General features: G+C 42.2%; 1 protein-coding gene across 2 annotated transcripts in view; it reads right to left on the reverse strand.

The window, feature by feature from the left end:
- The window catches only part of DCP1A (decapping mRNA 1A), a 117945-nt gene extending 99015 nt beyond the window's left edge, over window positions 1–18930 (reverse strand). The window contains exons 1-3 of one of the 2 annotated variants that reach the window (XM_089681853.1): window positions 18633–18930; window positions 5036–5076; window positions 801–928 (exon numbers count right to left, since the gene is read on the reverse strand). In XM_089681853.1, the coding sequence (XP_089537979.1) occupies window positions 801–928; window positions 5036–5076; window positions 18633–18797 (334 nt within the window). In that variant the 5' untranslated portion in view covers window positions 18798–18930. The remainder of the gene's footprint in view (window positions 1–800; window positions 929–5035; window positions 5077–18632) is intronic. The other variant, XM_089681854.1, reaches the window with a different exon arrangement.
- Window positions 18931–22637: the final 3707 nt, after the last annotated feature.

Consider the following 22637-nt stretch of genomic DNA (forward strand, 5'->3'; position numbering starts at 1 on the left):
TAGCTGCAAAGGGTGGGCCACCTCAATATAGAACCCTACGGACTAAGACTGGGATTTGACTTTTGGCAATATAGTGTATATATACCTGTATATAGACAAGCAGGAAGCAACCATTGCTGCCTACCCTGCCTACCTTCTAAGATGCTAGTTCTCTGACTGTCAATGTTCTAATGGTGCAAAGAACTGTGCTTGAGAATGGCTGTTTTAGAACAATATACTAAGGTATGGTGGCCCCGGAATATTTAATCAACTATGTGGCAGGAAAAACAAGTGTGGTAAAAACAAAAACATACATACTAAGCCCAGAACTGATCTCTCAGTTCCTGGGCTAAGTGCTCAGATCACACTGACAGTTCTGTTCTCTGCCTCTCCAGCACTCACTGAAGGGAGCAGGAGCAGCTGACTTATGGCTCATGCTCTCAGTAGCGCTCTTTGAGGCTGAGCTAAATGCTAGTTAGGCATCTGGGTGGATCCCAACATTAATGTCAGGATACATCTAGAGAATGGATTGGTCTGTGACATCAGATTTTAGCCCACTGTAAGCTGATCCTGAATCACATGTGTGCAAAAGGGTTATCAAGAGGCCTGTACAGATTTTTTTTTTTGTGTTTCCAAAGGCCCCAAGCCCTCTTCCTAGCTATAAGCATGACCCACAGGCATCTCCTAGTGCATGAGAATACATGGAACTACTTCAGCACATAATGTTCGCACCATGTACAGAATCAAAAAGTAAGTACATAACTTTATACAGAGGCCAGTTCTTACATACAGACACTCATTGCAAAATCAGCAGCACTCACAACTTGAGTTCCGGTACAGCAAGAAAGGTTCATGAAGCTGAAATTCTAGATCTTTGTTGACAGGTTCCACCAAATTGTGCATGTTAAGGCGGTTCATTATCGTAAAGCCATGGTGTGGAGATGCTGACCTAAAAAAAAAGTAGAAACAGGAATAAATTATGTTTTCTATTGCCGCTTATAAAAAGAAAAATTATGATATCAACATGGGAGCTCTTGGACCTAAGCTGCCAGCTTGGGGCAACAAAAAGTCTTAGAGCCTACAGACATCTGACAGGGGACCAAAAAAACTGCAGCTGTACATTGTCAGGGTGTGCATCGTGTATATACTGTATTAGTTATAGTGTATTTAATGTACACTTTATTTTGGACAAGATTTACACACAATTTTTGTATGTGGAGCAGTTCACAGTTCAGTTTACTTAAACCAATTTATTTTATCTGTGAACTGCAAAGATCTACTGGCAGGTAAAAGAGAAGCTTGATGTCTCCAGGAGGTAGCACAAGATGAGCTTTCTATAAAGAGCAAATAGCAAGAGCACAGTGGCCTGGTTACATAGTCATTAGGAATGCACCAAAATTGCAGTGGCCGAAACATACTGGCCGCAAACAGCCCTATCGGCATTTTGCTGATAGGAAAACGTGAGTCGATACAGGTGGCAATAATGAGAGACACGGCCCCAATGATGGGTGAACTGACTATTTGGCCGGGGGGTTTGGGGGTTGTGTGTACTGCAGTTAGGGGGGGTGGCGGTGAAAGGCAGGAGAGGAGGTAAGCAGTGTATACAGTGAGGGAGCAGTGTATACAGACAGGCTCTCTCACTTGCCACCGCTAAATGTCATTGCCGGTTTTTAAACGCAGTTGCCGGCTTTTTTTTCTCTTCACTATAGCTCTGAAAAGGAGCTGTCATTAGCCCAGCTGCTAAAGTAAACAAGGAGGTGGAGTCACCTAGTGCATTACCCAGTGACCCCGCCCCTTTGTATACACTGCTCCCTCACTGTATACACTGGCCCTTTCCTGCCAGCTCCTTGCACACACTTCCCACCTCCACCTCCCCCAACAAAGAAGACCTGTCACTTATAGGGGACTATTGGTCCTCTATATGATGGCAATAAAATCATATATTGGGGAAAAAAACAAAAACACATTTAAAATAAAAAATTACAAAAAAAACAAAAACACATTTCAATATTTGGCCAAGTGCATTCTAAATTTTTGGTTTCGTTGCAGCACTAATGGTCATAAAATACCCTAGCATGTGGGTATTTGGTGGTGGTCCCTGAGCCTTATTAGAATTTTATGAAGTCTCCTTGTTATTGAGATAATTACCTAGCTCTTTCAGTTCCCTCATTTACAGCATAGTGAGATCTACAGTGGGGATCGAAAGTTTGGGCACCCCAGCTAAAAATTTGTATTAATGTGCATAAAGAAGCCAAGGAAAGATGGAAAAATCTCCAAAAGGCATCAAATTACAGATTAGACATTCTTATAATATGTCAACAAAAGTTCGATTTTTTCCATCAATTACACTTTCAAAATAACAGAAAACAAAAAAATGGCGTCTGCAAAAGTTTGGGCACCCTGCAGAATTTATAGCATGCACTGCCCCCTTTGCAAAGCTGAGACATGCCAGTGTCATGGATTGTTCTCAATCGTCTGGGAAGACCAGGTGATGTCAATCTCAAAGGTTTTAAATGCTCAGAATCATCTGACCTTGCCCCAACAATCAGCACCATGGGTTCTTCTAAGCAGTTGTCTAGAAAACTGAAACTGAAAATAGTTGACGCTCACAAAGCTGGAGAAGGCTATAAGAAGATAGCAAAGCGTTTTCAGATGTCAATATCCTCTGTTTGGAATGTAATTAAGAAATGGCAGTCATCAGGAACAGTGGAAGTTAAAGCAAGATCTGGAAGACCAAGAAAAATATCAGACAGAACAGCTCGAGGGATTGTGAGAAAAACAATTCAAAACCCACGTTTGACTGCACGATCCCTCCAGAAAGATCTGGCAGACACTGGAGTTGTGGTACACTATTCCACTATAAAGAGATACTTGTACAAATATGGTCTTCATGGAAGAGTCATCAGAAGAAAACCTCTTCTACGTCCTCAGCACAAAAATCATCGTTTGAACTTTGCAAATAAACATATAGACAAGCCTGATGCATTTTGGAAACAAGTTCTGTGGACCGATGAGGTTAAAATTTAACTTTTTGGCCGGAATGAGCAAAGGTACGTTTGGAGAAGAAGGGGCACAGAATTTAATGAAAAGAACCTCTGTCCAACTGTTAAACATGGGGTTGGATCAATCATGCTTTGGGGTTGTGTTGCAGCCAGTGGCACAGGGAACATCTCACGAGTAGAAGTAAAAATGGATTCAATAAAATTTCAGCAAATTTTGGATGGTAACTTGATGTTATCTGTGAAAAAGCTGAAGTTAAAGAGAGGATGGCTTCTACAAATGGATAATGATCCTAAACACACTTCGAAATCCACGGGGGATTACATCAAGAGGCGTAAACTGAAGGTTTTGCCATGGCCTTCACAATCTCCTGACCTCAACATAATTGAAAATCTATGGATAGACCTTAAAAGAGCAGTGCGTGACAGACAGCCCAGAAATCTCAAAGAACTGGAAGACTTTTGTAAGTAAGAATGGGCAAAGATACCTCAAACAAGAATTGAAAGACACTTGGCTGACTACAAAAAGCGTTTACAAGCTGTGATACTTGCCAAAGGGGGCAGTACAAGATATTAACTCTGCAGGGTGCCCAAACTTTTGCAGACACCATTTTTTTGTTTTCTGTTATTTTCAAAGTGTAAATGATGGAAATAAAATCTAACTTTTGTTGACATATTATAAGAATGTCTAATCTGTAATTTGATGCCTTTTGGAGATTTTTCCATCTTTCCTTGGCTTCTTTATGCACATTAATACAAATTTTTAGTTGGGGTGCCCAAACTTTCGATCCCCACTGTATGTGGTACTAAGCAGATGATAATCAACAAATTGTTAAAGCGGAACCAAACCACTGTGTGTTTGGTGACTTCTGGGCAAGTGTGCAAGCATGCACTATCCCATTATGACACTTGTACCTTTCTGTGTCTGGAGATGTACGCCTGTATGCAGGGATAAAAGCTGGAATTTACGCTATACAGCCATATGCATCAGCCCAAAAATGCACTTATCCTTTATGATCACACACACGATCCCTACAGAAATTGCATATATACCAGCATTCCACTACCTCAGCCACCACAATGTTCTTCACCAGCTCAAACAACATTTCAGCTGGAGGTTACACCTGCACAGCTGATCAGTACAGAGTTCAATGGGAGTCCCTGCTTTTCAAGACGTCCACATGGAAGTCTATGGGGTACGAATGTACAAGTGGTAAAAGATAACAGCTGTAGGCTCCCAACACTGCAGCAAACTGTACCTGTGGAATGGAGTTAGGAATACTAAAGGGAAGAGGAAGGATGGATTATTGTAAGTTGGGAGGGCAAAAAAAAGGGAGAAGTTCATTTTTTGGGAAAGTAAACTTATCCTTCAATACAACATATATCTAATAGATGTATACTGTATATATTACATTGTACTTTAAAGTGGTAGCATGCCTGTCAGATGGCCGAAGATTGCGAACCCGGAAGGAAGACTGGGTAAAGATGGAAGCCTCTGCATTGGTGACAGCGTGCCGCTGGAGGGCTTCGTTTTAAGGTAAGTTTTACATAATATGCTAGTATGCAATGAATATTAGCACATTATGACACCACCTTGCAGGGGACTTTTTTTTTTTTCATGCAGTTTACTACTTAAATCTTTCAATGGCAAACATTTGATCACCAGTGTAGTCCTATCCTAAGCTTTTAGCAGTCTGTAGTAGGATAAAGCTGGCTATACCTGCAGCAAATTCTGGGATGTTCCTGATGAACCTGCCAACAATTGCTCAGCGAGTGCCCCTGACATCCTTCAATCGAACATTTGATGAAGCAGAGTGGAAAACTGCTGGCCGAACAGCTGTATTCTGAAAGCCACTAGCGCAGACACCAGTGCTTTGTTAGAATGCAATAGCCACAGCAGGACAGTATTTACAGTAAACAGTATTTAGTGTGGATGGAGGAATCTGCTGGATTTTTTCTGTTCAGTCCATAGGCTAAATTAAAAAGAAATCGAATGGTGTGTGGCCAGCTTGACATTACACATTTTGAGCATCAATTTTTCATACGATAACACATACCTTGTATACACAAATAGGGTCCCTTCAATGTCAGTCTTCTCCTGTTAAAGATAAAAGATATTTTTACTACGTAATGTTAACCTGTGGAACTAAAAAGTCCCTGTCCTATAACAAAATGGTTTAATCAAAGCACACCAAAAGACTGAGTACACACCAAGCATTCATCCTTGGATGCAAACTGACGTTCATACAGCTAGGCGTGCCTTTCAGACTCTCAAGCCTGACAAGCTGCTGGCAGTGGGGCTCGATGGTTCACCTGTGCCCTCCACCTGCAGTTGAACGCCAGAACCACAGGCACCGGATCTAATCACCCCGTGTGACTGGGGCCTTAACCCTTTCCCGCTGGTGCCTCCTGGTCCTTTAAGACATTCTAGACACCGGGAGGCGGAGGTGGGCACTTTGGTCATGTGATCACTGTGATTGGCTGTCACATGATCAGAAAGCTTCCAATGACAGGTAGATTGGAAGCTTTCCGTTACCCGCCAGTAATTGTTGGGAACGCGACTCAGCACAGCAATATTTACATCTTGGTATACATATATGCGGCCTCCTGGCGTTAAGTCAACCCGCCAAAAGGCTGCATATATGCATTCGGCCGACGGGAAGAGTTTAAAGCGCAACGCCAAACAAAATATTTTATTTTATTCTGGATATGGCTGGGAAGGGTTATAACCTTTGTCGGGTTTTTACTGCTGCCCGATTCCCAGGCACTGTTTGGACAGGAAGTATGAGAAAAACTCTGCAGGAGGGATACAAACATTTATTTTCCCAAGAGTGGGGAAGAGTTAAAACTGCTCAAAGTTTGTTTTTTTGCCGTCTCTACATTCCTGTTTCTGCTTCCCCACAATTTTTGTCCACCAAGTGAAAAATCTCCCAAGTGAAGCTAGAGACAGAGATAAAATCCAGACTGCATCCAAACAAAAAACTCTTTTTGGCTGGAGTAGTTACAGCTTCATTACCCCAAAAGTACAAGCTGTTGAGCCTCAAAAGTTACAAGTGCCATCCTAGGCAGACTTTACAAATAGAAGGACAACATAGGGGCTGGTGTACTTTATCCCCTGACACACACATAGAAGATTCCATTTAAAAGACCTAAAAATGTATCTTAAAGGAGAACACTCAGGCAGCATTTGTATCTGCAAGGTAATAACACAATGTTATTACAAAATCAACAGACCCTTCCCTAAAGTTCATTATATGGATTCTCCATGCCTCTAAAGGCTTGTGTGCACTTGCGTTCAAGGGTGGTAAGTAAAAAAAAAAAAAAAAAAATTGAGCTGCAGTTTTGTCACGCCCCTTAACCACGTCAAGTCCAGACACTTCCAGTCCAGGCCAATTTTCAGCTTTCAGTGCTATCACACTTTGAATGACAATTGCGCGGTCACCAACACTGTACCCATATGAATTTTTTAGCATTTTTTTGAGACTGATAAAACCTTATTTTGGTGGTATTTATTCACCACTGGGATTTTTTTTTTTTTGCTATATAAATGAAAAAAAAAAGTGTTTTCTTATAAACTTTTGCAAAGAAATAATCTTTCTTCATAAATCTTGGCCAAAATTTACTCAGTTGTCTTTTTAGTAAAAAAAAATTAGTTTATAACCAAAAATTATAATTTTTCACAATTTTTTTTCACATTTTTATTTTTTTTTATATTATTTGTTTTTTTACACTGATTGCTCTTACACCCATAGAGGCTGTAAACACAATAATTTCTCCTTCTGGCTGCATTCTTGCAGCCATTGAGAAACACTGTGAGAGCTGTGATTGGTTACAGCTTGTCATATGGTACAAGGCTGTTGTGAAAAGCCTCGTACCATGCGACTTCTGTGATCATTCACAGATTTCACTAGTAGTAAGCAATGATGTCAGGAAGTGACATCTTGCTTACTACTATTCATGTGATCACTGATTGGCCAATCAGTGATCACACGATGGGACCTCAAATAGAGGTCCCGTACAGCGATCGGAGTTCCGGAGGACACAGCGGGCACCGGATCGCGGTGCCGCGTGCTCCCAGGGAGCGCACACAGGATGTGAATGCGGGCGCCGCTTATACATGGCAACCCGCTCCTGCACTGCTCCTGTCCGGCCGTTTATGTACATGGGCAGCACGGGAAGTGGTTAAATTGCAAAGGCAAGGGTAGAGCTGTGTACATGGCAAGGCTGCAATGCTTTGTGACAAAAATTATACCCCAAATGCTTTACATTTTTCACAATGAACGCAAAGCATTATTTGGATGGACAAGGTAGAGAGTCTGGCATTATCACCCCACCTCTCCCCTCCTCCAATGAGGAAATGCTTTATGGAAATGCAAAGCGGTCTCTGAATGGCACCAGTACAGATTGGCCACTCTCCTGTGTTCAGTAAGCAGCAAGGCACCTGCTCAGCATGGGACCAGAAGCTAATGAAGCTCACTGGAGTAGGAGTGTTGACTATAGTGATTTCCAGCTTCCAGGGGGATCCCACAGGTATGGTATATGAATAGTTACATCGGCCCAAGCTGTAATCAATGTAACTGTAAAAATTGCCATACCTAGAATTCTAATTTAACCTCCCTGGCGGTATGATTATTTCAGATTTTTGGTGCTGAAAGCGGTACCATTATTTTGCATGGAAATATGTAGGTTTTTTTTATTGTAGGCCTGTAATTTTTAGGAATAACTCACCGAAATCTGTCCGAACAAGAGTCTAGTAAACATTCCAGATATGATAAAACTTGAAGCCCGAAGTCATAAATTATAATTTAATAAATAATCATAAAAAATAATATAATAATACATTTAATTCAATAATATAATCAAACCAAAAACACTGAAATTTGAAATATAGCACCAAGTTCGCGCATCGCTGAGCAAAGTCGCAAAATCGATTTCAGTGTCTGATGATGAATTTCCCCACAAATCATTATCACTCAATTCTGCAAGTGGTTCTGATTTACTATCGCTGTTCTCTAGCTGGTCTAAAACAGATTTTGACCTAAAGGGACGCTTTTTGGACGCCATGGACCTTTCCCAGTTTCCAGGCAGAAAGAACAGTCAAAATGCAGGCAGGGGACAGGACAAAGCACTCGGGACAAAATGTATGTGAAATGCTTTGAAACAGCAATGTTTTGCTATGTAATAATCGTTTTCAAAAAAATGAAATTTTTTAAAACTTTCAAATTTGCCGCCGGTTCCGGCATCCGTACGTCCCGACGCTTGCAGGGACAGGAACATGGAAGCCGAATGCCGGCAGCAGCCGGAGGAGATGGCTGGGGACGCTGCAGGGGACACATCGTGGGAGTGAAGGACAAGGTAAGTGCTGCAGGGACTCCCTGAGCAACGCCGCATGGTAAGCCCGAGTGTAGCTCAGGGTTACCGCTTGTGGTACTGAAATTTTACCCCGAGCTACACTCGGGAATACCGCTAGGGAGGTTAAAAGAAGTACAGCCAAAGCTCTTTTGGCTGTACTTCTCCTGTTGATCGCAGGAATGCAGTTCGGTCTGGGGGTCGGGGGTCGGGGGGGGGGGGGGGGGGGTGTCGAGCCTACTTCTCTTAAGGATTTATGCAGTTGCTGAGAAGACATCGCCTCCCAGCTTGCTGTCAACTGCTCCCTAAAGTGAACCCCCGTGGATTGCTTTTCAGAGGGGTGGGAAGGACTGCTGCAAATATAAGCTAGATCTACATCACATGATCATGATCTAGGCCTAGCTTACAGATCGTTATATAATCATGTGGTAAGTTTAAATATTTGGATCTCTTCAATGGTCCTCTGCTGTTCTGTATGTTTGAATTATTGTAACAGATACCATCTTCCCTTTAGACACACACTGAACTGGGAATCTCTCAAGTAACATTTACCTGCTGAAGCGGTCAGCCCACCTACAGGGGATGCTTAAGTTGCAGGTGGTGCATGTGGGCTGAGTCTAAACACCTAGCCCGGGTTCACATATATGCGGTGCAGGATGTGGTGCGATTTTTACTGCTGGCGCGGTGCGATTTTGTTCAAGGGGTGCAAGTGCAATTCCGATGCGAATTGTATCAGGCTGGAAATTACACCCGTACTGCACTGAAAAATCACACAGGACCCTTAAAAAAAAAAAAAAAAAAATTAGAATATCGCACTGTTGCTGGCCCGCAGGTATACAGGCTTCACAGAAATGTATTGTCATGCAAATCGATGTGGTTCAAAACGCATCAGAATTTGCATAGGTGTGAACCCAGGCTCAGAGCTCATGCACATTGAGCTTAAAAAAAAAAAAAAAAAAGAACACCTTTTCCAGCGGTTTAGTGTTTTGTTTTTTTTGGAGCCTATAAAAGCACTTCTATGTTAGCCTATATGTCTATGCACACATAGGCATTTACAGAGGTATTAGAAGAGGAACGTTTACAGGTTGGGAGAAAAAGAAAAAAAAAATCAAAGCTGCATTCTTCAGAGGAACTGAAGAGCAAAATAAAATGCTAAATGCAAGAAGTTTTTAGCATTTGAGCATTAAAGTGTTACTAAACCCAAAACAGTAAAATCAGTCTGTATATGCAGTACAGCATGCTGGTTGGACTCCTTGTTAGAAACCTCCACATTGTGTAAAAAGGCTGTTTGATCCTGTCTTCTCTCAGCATCCCCTTCTTCCAGTGTCCCCCTCTTATCTCCTAACACATATCGTTTGGAGACGTCTGCACATGCTCAGTTTGCTGTGTATTACTAGAGAGTTTTTTTTCTTTGGAGTGCATGTGATCAGCACAGTCCAGACAGAGGTCAGGGTTCTGCATCCTCCTACAGCAAAATGAAAACTCCTACAAACTTTAACATGTGCTCGGCTGATAGAAGTCACAAGACTGCTCTAACTGCTAATGAGAAAAGGTATTTAGCAGTTTATATTTACTAAAATAATTGCATTTCCATGTTGTGTGTACTGTGGGAGACCTGATATAGTGAATGCAGAGTCATGGGTTTAGTAACACTTTAAAGGATGCCCATGGCCAGACAAAATGAATATCCTGGCCAAAGGAATCCATTGATGTTTAAATGCTTGATGTGCATAAAAGTGTGTGCAATACAATGATTTTACCAATATTTTAAGTAGATTTCCCCCTGCCAGGAGTTCTGGCATTCAGAGGGGCTAAACAGATGCCCTGTGTGTACGAGGCCCTTGTCCTCATGCACACTAGACATTTTTACAGCGGCTGTTTTTGGCTTTTGATGTCTTTTCTACATCCAGTAAACTCCCCAGCATGTTATCCTATGTGTCCATACACACAATCAACATTTGTTGACTGGTACATTTTTGGCTGGAAAAAAACCCCCAGAATTATTGGGTTTCTAGGGGAGTTTTTTTAGCTGTAAAAATGATCTAATGGTGAAAAATGCGGTAAAAAACGTGGTAAAATGCTGTAAATCAAGGCAAACCACCGTTTTTGGACTTTTTTTGACCGAAAAAATTTTTTTCTTTGGACAGCTGCTGCTTTTGGCGTTTTTTTTTCTACAGCCAGTAAACTCCCCATGTTATCCTATGTGTCCATGCACACAGACTGTAATCAACGTTTTTTGGCAGGGGCGTCTTTTGGCTGGGAAAACCCCCAGAACTAGTGGGTTTCTGAGCAGTTTTTTAGCTGTAAAAATGCACTAACGTTGCAAATCACGGTAAAATGTGACAAACCTGCGTTTTTGGACATTTTTTTTGAGCACAAAAAATGCACTACTATCCATTTAACATGATTTCCTATGGGACACGTTCACATCTCCGTGTTTTCACCTGGTGCGTTTGTGGAAAGGGTTAGGGACTTTTTTTAAATGCAAAAAGTTACGTTTTTTGTTTCTATAGACTTCAATGGAAAGATGCAGAAAAGCATGTAGTGCGTTTTTGCCACAGTTTGCATTTTAAATCTGCCTAGCAACAAGAAAAAAAAACAAAAAAAGAAAAAACGTATCAAAAACGTGGCAAAAACGCAATGCACTCCAGAAATGGATCAAATACAAACTGAATAGGTGTGAACCTAGCCTTACTCAGCCCAGGTTCACATACAGGTGAAACTCGAAAAATTAGAATATCGTGCAAAAGTTCATTTATTTCAGTAATGCAACTTAAAAGGTTCAACTAATATACGAGATAGACTCATTACATGCAAAGCAAGATAGTTCAAGCCGTGATTTGTCATAATTGTGATGATTATGGCTTACAGCTCATGAAAACCCCAAATCCACAAACTCAGAAAATTAGATTACATGCAATCAATAAAACAAGGATTGTACATAGAACAATATCGGACCTCTGAAAAGTATAAGCATGCATATGTACTCAGTACTTGGTTTGGGCCCCTTTTGCAGCAATTACTGCCTCAATGCGGCGTGACATGGAAGCTATCAGCCTGTGGCACAGCTGAGGTGTTATGGAAGACCAGGATGCTTCAATAGCGGCCTTCAGCTCTTCATTGCTCGGTCTCACGTCTCTCATCTTTCTCTTGGCGATGCGAGTTTGTTGGCCAATCAAGCACAGTAATCCCACGGTCCCACGGTCATTGAACCAGGTTTTGGTGCTTTTGGCAGTGTGGAAAATGAAGCCAGCATCCCCATAAAGCTCGTCTGCGGAAGGAAGCATGAAGTTCTCCAAAATCTCCTGGTAGACGGCTGCGTTGACCCTGGACTTAATGAAGCACAGTGGACCAACACCAGCAGATGACATGGCTCCCCAAATCAACACAGACTGTGGAAATTTCACACTGGACTTCAAGCAACTTGCAGTGTGTGCCTCTCCATTCTTCCTCCATACTCTGGGTCCTTGGTTTCCAAATGAGATGCAAAAGTTGCTCTCATCAGAAAAGAGGACTTTGGACCACTAAGCAACAGACCAGGTCTGTTTTTCTTTAGCCCAGGTAAGACGCTTCTGTCGTTGTTTGTTGTTCAGGAGCGGCTTGACAAGAGGAATACGACATTTAAAGCCCATGTCCAGGATCCGTCTGTGTGTGGTGGCTCTTGATGCACTGACTCCAGCCTCAGTCCACTCCTTGTGAAAGTCCCCAACACTTTTGAATGGCCTTTTCCTGACAATCCTCTCCAGGCTGAGGTCATCCCTGCTGCTTGTGTACCTTTTTCTTCCACACTTTTCCCTTCCACATAACTTTCTATTAATGTGCTTTGATACAGCACTTTGGGAGCATCCAACTTCTTTTGCAATTACCTTTTGAGGCTTTCCCTCCTTATGGAGGGTGTCAATGATGGTTTTCTGCACAACTGTCAGGTCAGCAGTCTTTCTCACGATTGTGATTCCTACTGAACCAAACTGAGAGACCATTTAAAGGCTCAGGAACCCTTTGCAGGTGTTATGGCTTAATTAGCTGATTAGAGTGGGGCACTTTGAGCCGAGAATATTGCACCTTTTCACAATATTCTAATTTTCTGAGATTGTGGATTTGGGGTTTTCATGAGCTGTAAGCCATAATCATCACAATTATGACAAATCACGGCTTGAACTATCTTGCTTTGCATGTAATGAGTCTATCTCATATATTAGTTTCTAAACTAAAAATTCTTCCTGTGCCAAGTGAAAAACACTACTACAGGATCTATCCTGCTGCTGTGCAATGTGATGAACACAAAATGTGATAAATATAAATAAACAGCGCAAACATAGACCTCTCTATCAAATCAAATATATAAAGTGCAAACATATATAGAAAATTATATTAGTAGTGAAAGTCCATCATGATAATAGACAACAAAAGTTCAGAAAATTCGTGCAAAAAGATCAAAAATTCTTCTAATGAAAAGAAAAACTTCCACCTTCCACCCGTGCAAACCAACATCAAATGCACTCACCAGATATACAGTTGCAAGAAAAAGTATGTGAACCCCTTGGGATTACGTGGAGTTTTGCATGAATTGGGCATAAAATGTGCTCTGAACGTCATCTAAGTCACAACAATAGAAGAACACAGTCTGCTGAACATAATACTATACAAACATTAGATGTTGCCATGGTTTAATTGCACATAACATGTAAACATTCACAGTGCAGGGAGGAAAAAGTATGTGAACCTTTGGACTTAATAACTGGTTGACCCTCCTTTTGGCAGCAATAACCTCAACCAAACATTTCCTGTAGTTGCAAATCAGACCTGCACAACGATCTGGAGTAATTTTGGACCACTCCTCTTCACAAAACTGTTTCAGTGTAGCAATATTCTTGGGATGTCTGGTGTGAATCGCTCTCTTAAGGTCATGCCACAGCATTTCAATCGGGTTGAGGTCAGGACTCTGACTGGGATACTCCAGAAGGCGTATTCTGTGCTGTTGCAGTCATTGTTTTGTTGAATTACTTGTATGCTTTGGGTCATTGTCCTGTTGCATCACCCATCCTCTGCGGAGCTTCAGTTGGCGGACAGATGGTCGTACGTTTTCCTGCAAAATGTCTTGATAAACTCTGGAATTCATTTTCCCATCAATGACAACAATCCGTCCAGGCCCTGAGGCAGCAAAGCAGCCCCAAACCATGATGCTCCCTCCGCCATGTTTTACAGTGGGGATGAGGTTTTGATGTTGGTGTGCTGTGCCTTTTTTTCTCCACACATAGTGTTGTGTGTTCTTCCCAAACAACTCAATCTTGGTTTCATCTGTCCACAGTATATTTTGCCAGTAGTGCTGTGGAACATCCAGGTGCTCTTTTGCAAACTTCAAACGTACTGCAATATTCTTTTTGGACAGCAATGGCTTCCTCCGTGGTGTCCTCCCATGTACTCCATTCTTGTTTAATGTTTTCCTTATTGTAGATGTGTCAACAAAAACGTTAGCATGTGCCAGAGATTTCTGTAGGTCTTTAGCTGACACTCTGGGATTCTTCTTTACCTCATGCAGCATTCTGCGCTGTGCTCTTGCAGTCATTTTTACAGGATGACCACGCCTAGGGAGAGTAGCAACAGTGCTAAACTTTCTCCATTTGTAGACAGTCTGTCTTACCGTGGACGCATGAACATCAAGGCTTTTGGAGATACTTTTGTAACCCTTTCCAGCTTCATGCAAGTCAACAATTCTTGATTGTAGGTCATCTGAGAGCTTTTTTCTGCGAGGCATGGTTCACATCAGACAGTGCTTCTTGAAACCAGTAAACCCAAAACAGGTGTGTGTTTTTTAAGGGCAGGACAGCTGTCAGCAACACATCCAATATCATCACACTGATTGGAGTCAAGGTTGGCACACTCCTGGCTCCAATTAGTTCTGGGAGAAGTCATTAAGCTAGGGCCTCACATACTTTTTCCTCCCTGCACTGTGAATGTTTGCATGTTATGTGCAATTAAACCATGGCAACATCTAATGTTTGTGTAGTATTATGTTCAGCAGACTGTGTTCTTCTATTGTTGTGATTTAGATGACGTTCAGAGCACATTTTATGCCCAATTCATGCAAAACTCCACGTAATCCCAAGGGGTTCACATACTTTTTCTTGCAACTGTAGGTGAATGAAACGCCTTTTAGGAATTTTTATAGGATCCTAAACCCTCTTTCGTGTCCACTCTATAGGAATCCTCACCTTCAGTATAGGCTCCACCATACAACCGGGGAGAGAAAATCTCAGATAGTGTAATATTGCAAACTACCGTTTTTAAATAAAATCAAGGATTAAGGCCACTCACATTTAAATCACTTTAAAAAGGCATATTTATTAGGACAAGCTTCTTCCAGATGGACAATGAATGTCAGACAACCTCCTCAGGAATCTCACATCACAGCTCCAGGATACAGCAGAAGCTCCACAGAGACCAAACATGCACAGATCCCAAAAGATGGCCGCTGGAACGCACCGCTCAGCGTGCGCTCCACTCACCGGAAGTGACGTCAGACGTACGGGGTAAAGACCGGAAATGCGTCAACGCGTTTCGCCCCTCCCATCAGGCGTTCTCAAGAAGTCCATTTCCTGTCTAAAGCTCCCTTAAATACCCAACAGGGACCCACCCCTCCGTTACAATTGGTCAAAACACATCCCCAGGATTATCAAAAACCACTCCTGTTGTGTGACGTGAGAGTCCTTTACAAATGAGGCATATACCTACACAACTTCAAAACCTTTTTAAAATATTCCCATCAATACTAGATTTACTCCTTGCAACAAAATATATTAATACATATCCCTAGTGGGACAAAAAATATAAATTAAAAATTGCCTACATATTACAAAAAAACGTTCTTTATTAAATGAGTAATGAATGACATCCCTACTGAATAGTAATAAAAATAAAAATAATAATGTTTAAAAAATAAAAATTTTTTTTTTTTTTTTATAAAAAGTGAAAAATAAAAGGTGAAAAATAAAAAATACAATAAAAATAAAAATAACTATAAAAATGAAAAAAATAAAATTAAAATAAAAATAAATATAAAACTAAAAATAAAATAAAAATAAAATAAAAATAAAATAAAAATAAAAAATACAATTTTTTTTTAATGAATACAAATAATCAAAAAAACTATATGAAAAGACATAAAATATATGAAAAATCTATTTAGTAGTGATAAGACACACATAAAGAATTTTTATTTGAATATCTCTATAAAAATAACTATGCTATTACCAATTAGACAAAAAACAATTAATGTCTATGTCCGAGTTCAAACCCTTAGGGTATAAAGATCCCAATTGAAAGATCCATTTTGTTTCATTCTGTGAGATACTCTTCACCATATCTCCTCCCCTCCAAGGGGAAAAAATCCGATCAATCCCACAGAATTTTAAACACGATGGATCCCTATTATGATACATTCTAAAATGGTAAGAAAGACTGTGATATTTGTATCCTTTTTTGATATTCCTAATATGTTCACCTAATCTCACTGACAATTTCCTAGATGTTCTACCTACGTATTGGAGGTGACATGAGCATTCCAACAAATACGTAACAAAGGAACTGTCACAAGATATGAAATTATTTATTTTATAAGAGGAACCCGTGGAGCAAGAATGAAACGAATCATATCTCCTCTTAGTGTCTCCTTTCATATTTCTACATGCCATACACCTATTACATTTATAAAACCCCACAGTATCCAAAAAAGTTGCCTTTTTCTTAGGAATATCTGGAATATTTTTTGCTAACTTCATTCTCAATGTGGGCGGTTTCCTATAAATAAATGAAGGTTTCCTAGGTAATAAATCATGGAGAACCTCATCCCTTTTCAGAATCGACCAATGTTTCCTTATTATGTTCTCAATAACCTTATGTTGATTTGAATAACCCGTAATAAAAGCTAAATCACCTATTCTCTTTTTTTTCTTATTATTCGTTAATAATTCATCTCTGTTTATCTTCTTCACCTGATCCATTGCACCTGTTAAAATTTTTTCTTCATAGCCTTTTTCTCTAAACCTTTCTAACAGAATATTTGCTTGCTCTTGAAATGTCTTATTATCATCACAATTCCATTTTAGTCTTATCAATTGACTTTTAGGAATGGACATTAGAAGAATTTTTGATCTTTTTGCACGAATTTTCTGAACTTTTGTCATATATTAGTTTCACCTTTTAAATTGCATTACTGAAATAAATGAACTTTTGCACGATATTCTAATTTTTTGAGTTTCAGCTGTATATGCGGTGCAGTATATCACATGTGATTCGCACAGGTACCACACCACATTCCTGTGCGAATCACATGCGAATTGTGTGCGGTGCGATCGGAGCCATACATTATGTATGGCTCTAATCGCACTGCACCAAAAATGTGCAGAACCCTTTTTCTGGTCCACACTAGAATCGTATCGCATGGGTATTCACACCTATGCGATCCAATTCTGCAAATCGCACCGCATTTTGCGGACTGATTTCATGGTGTTAACATACACACCTGCAACGGTTTGCATGAACGGGGTGAGATTCTGATGCAGTGCAGAATTCACACAGAAAATGCAGCAAATTCTGCGCCACATCAGTATGAACCCCACCTCAGGATAACCACTGTCAGAAATAGCAGGGGGTGCTTTTCAAAATTAATTCTCAGCAAAAAAAGGCACAAAGACATGGGTGGATGGGGGAGTTTGCTTTGAATATTGCCCATGAATTAAATAGCATTTTTGGTTTGTGGTGCTCAGATACAGTGCAATTCCACTTTAAATAGTTTATTTAGGCCAAGCTGGCAAAAACAAGCCCATACATTATCCATTTTTTTCGTTCAACCAGAAAGTTAAACGAAAAAAAAAAGAGCCGATTTCCCCATACACACATTCAATGTGGATGGGGGAATCCTGCCCACTGTGGTTGTGTATTCTGATGGTGGGGAGACAACGATCAGTATTCCCAGTTATAGCCAGCAGCATGGATCATTCAGGGAAAAAACAAAGAAAGCGACAGACTGGTTGTAATTTGAATTTTGATCCAGGTATGGTCATCTTGAGATTGATAAGTGCCGCCATCTTGGATGTGACACGCTAAAGTTTTCCTCTAGGTGCTGACCCAGCTCCTCCTCAGGTTGTGTAGAGGTGAGGGGTGAAGGAGCTGGGTCAGCACAGACAGCCTAGGTTGTCATCTCTGCAGGTGGGGGAAAATGCAAAACCATGCTCGTTCCCAAGCCACAGGGAAACACGCCGAGTGGGGATGCCATGTCATTTTTAATGGCCATGTTCACTCGCGCCACAATTTCAGGCACGGCGTCTTAGCATCATATGATTCAGTGAAGTACAATTGTAGGGAAAAAAAAAACCAGCGACTTCTTCGCCCCATGTTTCTCGCAGGTACAGCAGCCAATGAAATGAAGGGAATGTTCTACCCACCACATGTGGACACACCAATAGGAACCCAGGGTGATGGACCCTCCCGGAGGGGAGGACTGTGATGGACAAGAAGGGTGGGGCTGGGCCGGGGAGCTGACACTTCCTGGAGGGGGGATTGGGGTGACATTTTCTAGAACATTCGGAGCCAGTGTCAGGGATGTTCCTGTGGTATGAGCGGTAGTAGGGTGCTGACAGGTTCTCTTTGGACTTATGAGGACAGGAGTGCAGCTACATACCTCTACTGCCCCCTCCCCCCAATACACAATACTGTCCCCTCCCCCCAATACACAGTACTGTCCCCTCCCCCCAATACTGCCCCCCATTACACAGTAATGTCCCCTCCCCCCATTACACAGTACTGCCCCCCCAATACACAATACTGTCTCCTCCCCCAAACACGGTACTGCCCACCAATAGATAGCACTGTCCCCTCCCCCCATACACAGTACTCCCCACTATAAACAGTACTGTCCCCCAATACACAGCACTGTCCCCTCCTGCCTAATACACAGTACTCCCCCCTATACACAGTACTGTCCCCTTCCCTATACTACCCCCCAATACACAGTACTGTTCCCTCCCCCCCCCCATATATTGCCCCCCAATACACAGTACTGTCCCCTCCCCTATACTGGCCCCCAATACACAGTACTGTCCCCTCCCGTATATTGCCCCCCAATACACAGTACTATCCTCTCCCCCTATACTGCCCCCCAATACACAGTACTGTCCCCTCCCCCCCATACTGCCCCCCAATACACAGTACTGTCCCATTCTCGGCCCAGGTGTCCCCTGGGTGTACATATCTAGAACAGGAGACAAGGGACACCTCCTGGCTCCTCCTCTCTCAGGCCACACTCACCCACTCATTGGCCTTAGCACTGAAGCTGTACAGAGCCACCTGTCCGGTGACATCCACAATGCCGCTGATGTACGGATCCGAGCGGCGCAGAGCCGCCAAACTCATCCCATGTTCCACTTTACTCCGCGACTCCATCTTGCAGCCACACTCCGGCCGGTGCACCATCCCAAACCTTCCTCCGCTCCCAGGAACGCCGCATATAGTTCCGCGGGGAGGAGGGTTCCGCCCGCTGTGTGCGGCTCCCACAGACGTCCACTATAGAGAGTGCGGGGGGACTGAGGGGGAGCTGTGCTGTGCTCCCTGCACCCGGCCACGGCTTCCCAACATTTCTGTACTCTAGAGTTCAGGGGGGGGGGGGCGGACTGGGAGTAGAAAATGTCCTGGTGTCATTGGGAGGAATAGTGCCCCATCATTGGTGTCACTGGGAGGAATAGAGTCCCATCATTGATGTCAGTGAAGGGAATAGCGCCCCATTATTGGTGTCAGTGAGAGGAATAGTGCCCCATCATTGGTGTCAGTGGGAGGAATAGAACCCCATCATTGGTGTTAGTGTAGGGAATAGTGCCCCATCATTGGTGTCACTAGGAGCAATAGAGCCCCATCATTGGTGTCAGTGGAGGGAATAGCACCCCGTCAGTGGTGGGAATAGCGCCCCAATATTGGTGTCAGTGGGAGGAATAGAGCCCATCATTGGTATCACTGGGAGGAATAGTGCCCCATCACTGGTGTCAGTGGGAGGAATAGTGCCTCATCACTGGTGTCAGTAGGAGGAATAGTGCCCCCTCATTGGTGCCAGTGGAGGGAATAGTACCCCATCATTGGTGCCACTGGGATGAATAGTACCCCATTGGTGTCACCAGGAGGAATAGTGCCCCATCATTGGTGTCAGTGGGAGGAATAGTACCTCATCATTGGTGTCAGTGGGAGGAATAGTCCCCATCATTGGTGTCAGTAGGTGGAATATGTTCCATCATTTGGTGTCAGTGGGAGGAATACTGTGCCTTGAAAAAGTATTCATACCTCTTGAAATTTTCCACATTGTGTCATGTTACAATCAAAAACGTAACTGTATTTTATTGGGATTTTATGTGATAGGCCAACACAAAGTGGCACATAATTGTGAAGTGGAAGGAAAATGATAAATGGGTTTCAACATATTTTACAAATAAATCTGTGAAAAGTGTGGCGTGCATTTGTGTTCAGCCCCCCGGAATTAATACTTTGTAGAACCACCTTTCACTGCAATTACAGCTGCAAGTCTTTTTGGGGATCTCTCTACCAGCTTTGCACATCTAGAGAGGAACATTTCTGCCCATTCTTCTTTGCAAAATAGCTCAAGCTCTGTCAGATTGGATGTAGAGTGTCTGTGAACAGCAATTTTCAAGTCTTGTTACAGATTCTCAATTAGATCTAGGTCTGGACTTTGGCTGGGCTATTCTAACACATGAATATGCTTTGATCTAAACCATTCCATTGTAGCTCTGGCTGTATGTTTAAGGTCGTTGTCCTGCTGGAAGGTGAACCTCCACCCCAGTCTCAAGTCTTTTGCAGACTCTAACAGGTTTTCTAAGATTGCCCTGTATTTGGCTCCATCCATCTTCCCATCAACTCTGACCAGCTTCCCCATCCCTGTTGAAGAAAAGCATCCCCACAACATGATGCTGCCACCGCCATGCTTCACGGTTGGGATGGTGTGTTCAGGGCGATGTGCAGTGTTAGTTTTCTGCCACACATAGCGTTTTGCTTTTAGGCCAAAAAGTTCAATTTTGGTCTCATCTGACCAGAGCACCTTCTTTCACATGTTTGCTGTCTCCTCCACATGGCTTCTCGCAAACTGCAAACGGGACATCTTATGGCTTTCTTCTTGCCACTCTTCTATAAAGGCCAGATTTGTGGAGTGCACAACTAATAGTTGTCCTGTGGACAGATTCTCCCACCTGAGCTGTGGATCTCTGTAGCTCCTCCAGAGTTCCCATGGGCTTCTTGGCTGCTTCTCTGATTAATGCTCTTCTTGCCCGGCCTGTCAGTTTAGGTGGACGGCCATGTCTTGGTAGGTTTGCAGTTGTGCCATACTCTTTCCATTTTTAGATGATGGATTGAGCAGTGCTCTGTGAGATGTTCAAAGCTTGGGATCGTTTTTTTAAACCTAACCCTGTTTTAGACTTCTCCACAACTTTATCCCTGACCTGTCTGGTGTGTTCCTTGGCCTTCATGATGCTGCTTGTTCACTAATGTTCTCTAACAAACCTCTGAGGGCTTTACAGCACAGCTATATTTATACTGAGATTACATTACACAGGTGGACTCTATTTACTAATTATGAGACTTCTGAAGGCAATTGGTTCCACTAGATTTTAGTTAGGGGTATCAGAATAAAGGGGACTGAAAACAAATGCACGCCACACTTTTCAGATATTTATTTGTAAAGGATTTTGAAAACCATTTATCATTTTCCTTCCCCTTCACAATTATGTGCCTCTTTGTGTTGGTCTATCATATAAAATCCCAATAAAATACATTTCTGTTTTTGGTTGTAACATGACACAATGTGGAAAATTTCAAGTGGGAGGAAGACTTTTTCAAGGCACTGTAGTGCTTCATCATTGGAATAAATAGTGTATACCTTCTGTGCTCAGGAAGTATACAGCAACTCAAAAAATGATATTACATAAATAAAATAAAATAAATGGCGGCAGCTAACACCCACACCTATTACCCAAAGTGAAAAATATTAACTAAGTAAAATAAAATATCAAGCTATTATAAAGTGATCCCTTAGAGACATTAATATTATAGTTTGTGTTATTTTGTATGTTATATTTATATATACATAATCGGGCGGACTGACCATTTGGGAATTCGGGCACTGCCCGAGGGCCCGGGGTCAGTAGGGGGCCCCATGAGATGCCCCTGGTACCTTTCATATCCTTTTTTTGGGTGTTGTTTGAGTGTGGGCGAGTGCCCTGTTATTGATGTCAGTGGGAAGAATAATGTCTTGTGTCAGTGGGGAAAAAAAGTGTTCCAAGGGCCGAAAAACGGCACGCAAATGGCCACATCCGGCCCCTGGGCCACAGTTTTGAGATCACTGACCTAGATCTACATCTTCCACTATAGAGAGCACATTGTGATTACAGAGCTGTGCAGTCCCTTCACACAGACCTACATCTTCCACTACAGAGACCACACTATTAGTAAAGTAGAACTCCATGCATTTTCTTTTGGATAAAGTAAGCTATACCACCTGTCCGTTTTTTTCCCATCTGTCCCATTGGGGAGATTTCCTTTCACTTCCTGTCCCATAGCTGAAACAGGAAGTGAGAGGAAATCCCTCCAAAGTGATGGAATCACAGTGGCCCCATTGGACTATTTCCCCTCTATTACTGTTCTGGTGATAAACCAAATTTGGGATTTTCTTTCACTCTCAGTGATAACACTTGGATAAATAGAGAGGGTGGATCTGCCTAACGGGGACACAGACAGCAATAAAAACCTGTCACATGCTCTAATTCCTCTCCGCTCTATCCCAAACTAGAAAAGGTTTTATCTTTATTCTCAGTTCACACCACTGCAACCTGAAAGGCACGCCACTTAAAGTGTGACTTTGCCAGGCAACTTGAAAGAACTTTGAAGCAACTTTCAGGAAATGCCTGGGTAATCTTCCTATAATGTCGGATCCAAATCACATCAATATAGATGAGGATCCGACTTGGTGGCGACTTCCATGTCTATGGACACAAGTCAGATGGAAGTCAACTTGAAGTAGTACAGGAACTTTTTCTAAAGTCAGAGCGACTTCAGTGCTAATTAACCACTTGCCTACCGGGCACTTCTACCCCCTTCCTACCCAGGCCAATTTTCAGCTTTCAGTGCTGTTGCACTTTTCTTTGTTTCTAATATAACATTTTTCAAACAGGTAATTTTTCTCCTTCACTGATGTGCGTTGATGAGGCTGCACTGATAGGCAGCACCGATGGGCACTGATAGGTGGCACTGATGGGCACTGAT

Source organism: Staurois parvus, unplaced genomic scaffold, assembly GCF_062004578.1.
Source record: "Staurois parvus isolate SC_StPar_1 unplaced genomic scaffold, SC_StPar_1.0 ptg000282l, whole genome shotgun sequence".
Lineage (NCBI taxonomy): Eukaryota > Metazoa > Chordata > Amphibia > Anura > Ranidae > Staurois > Staurois parvus.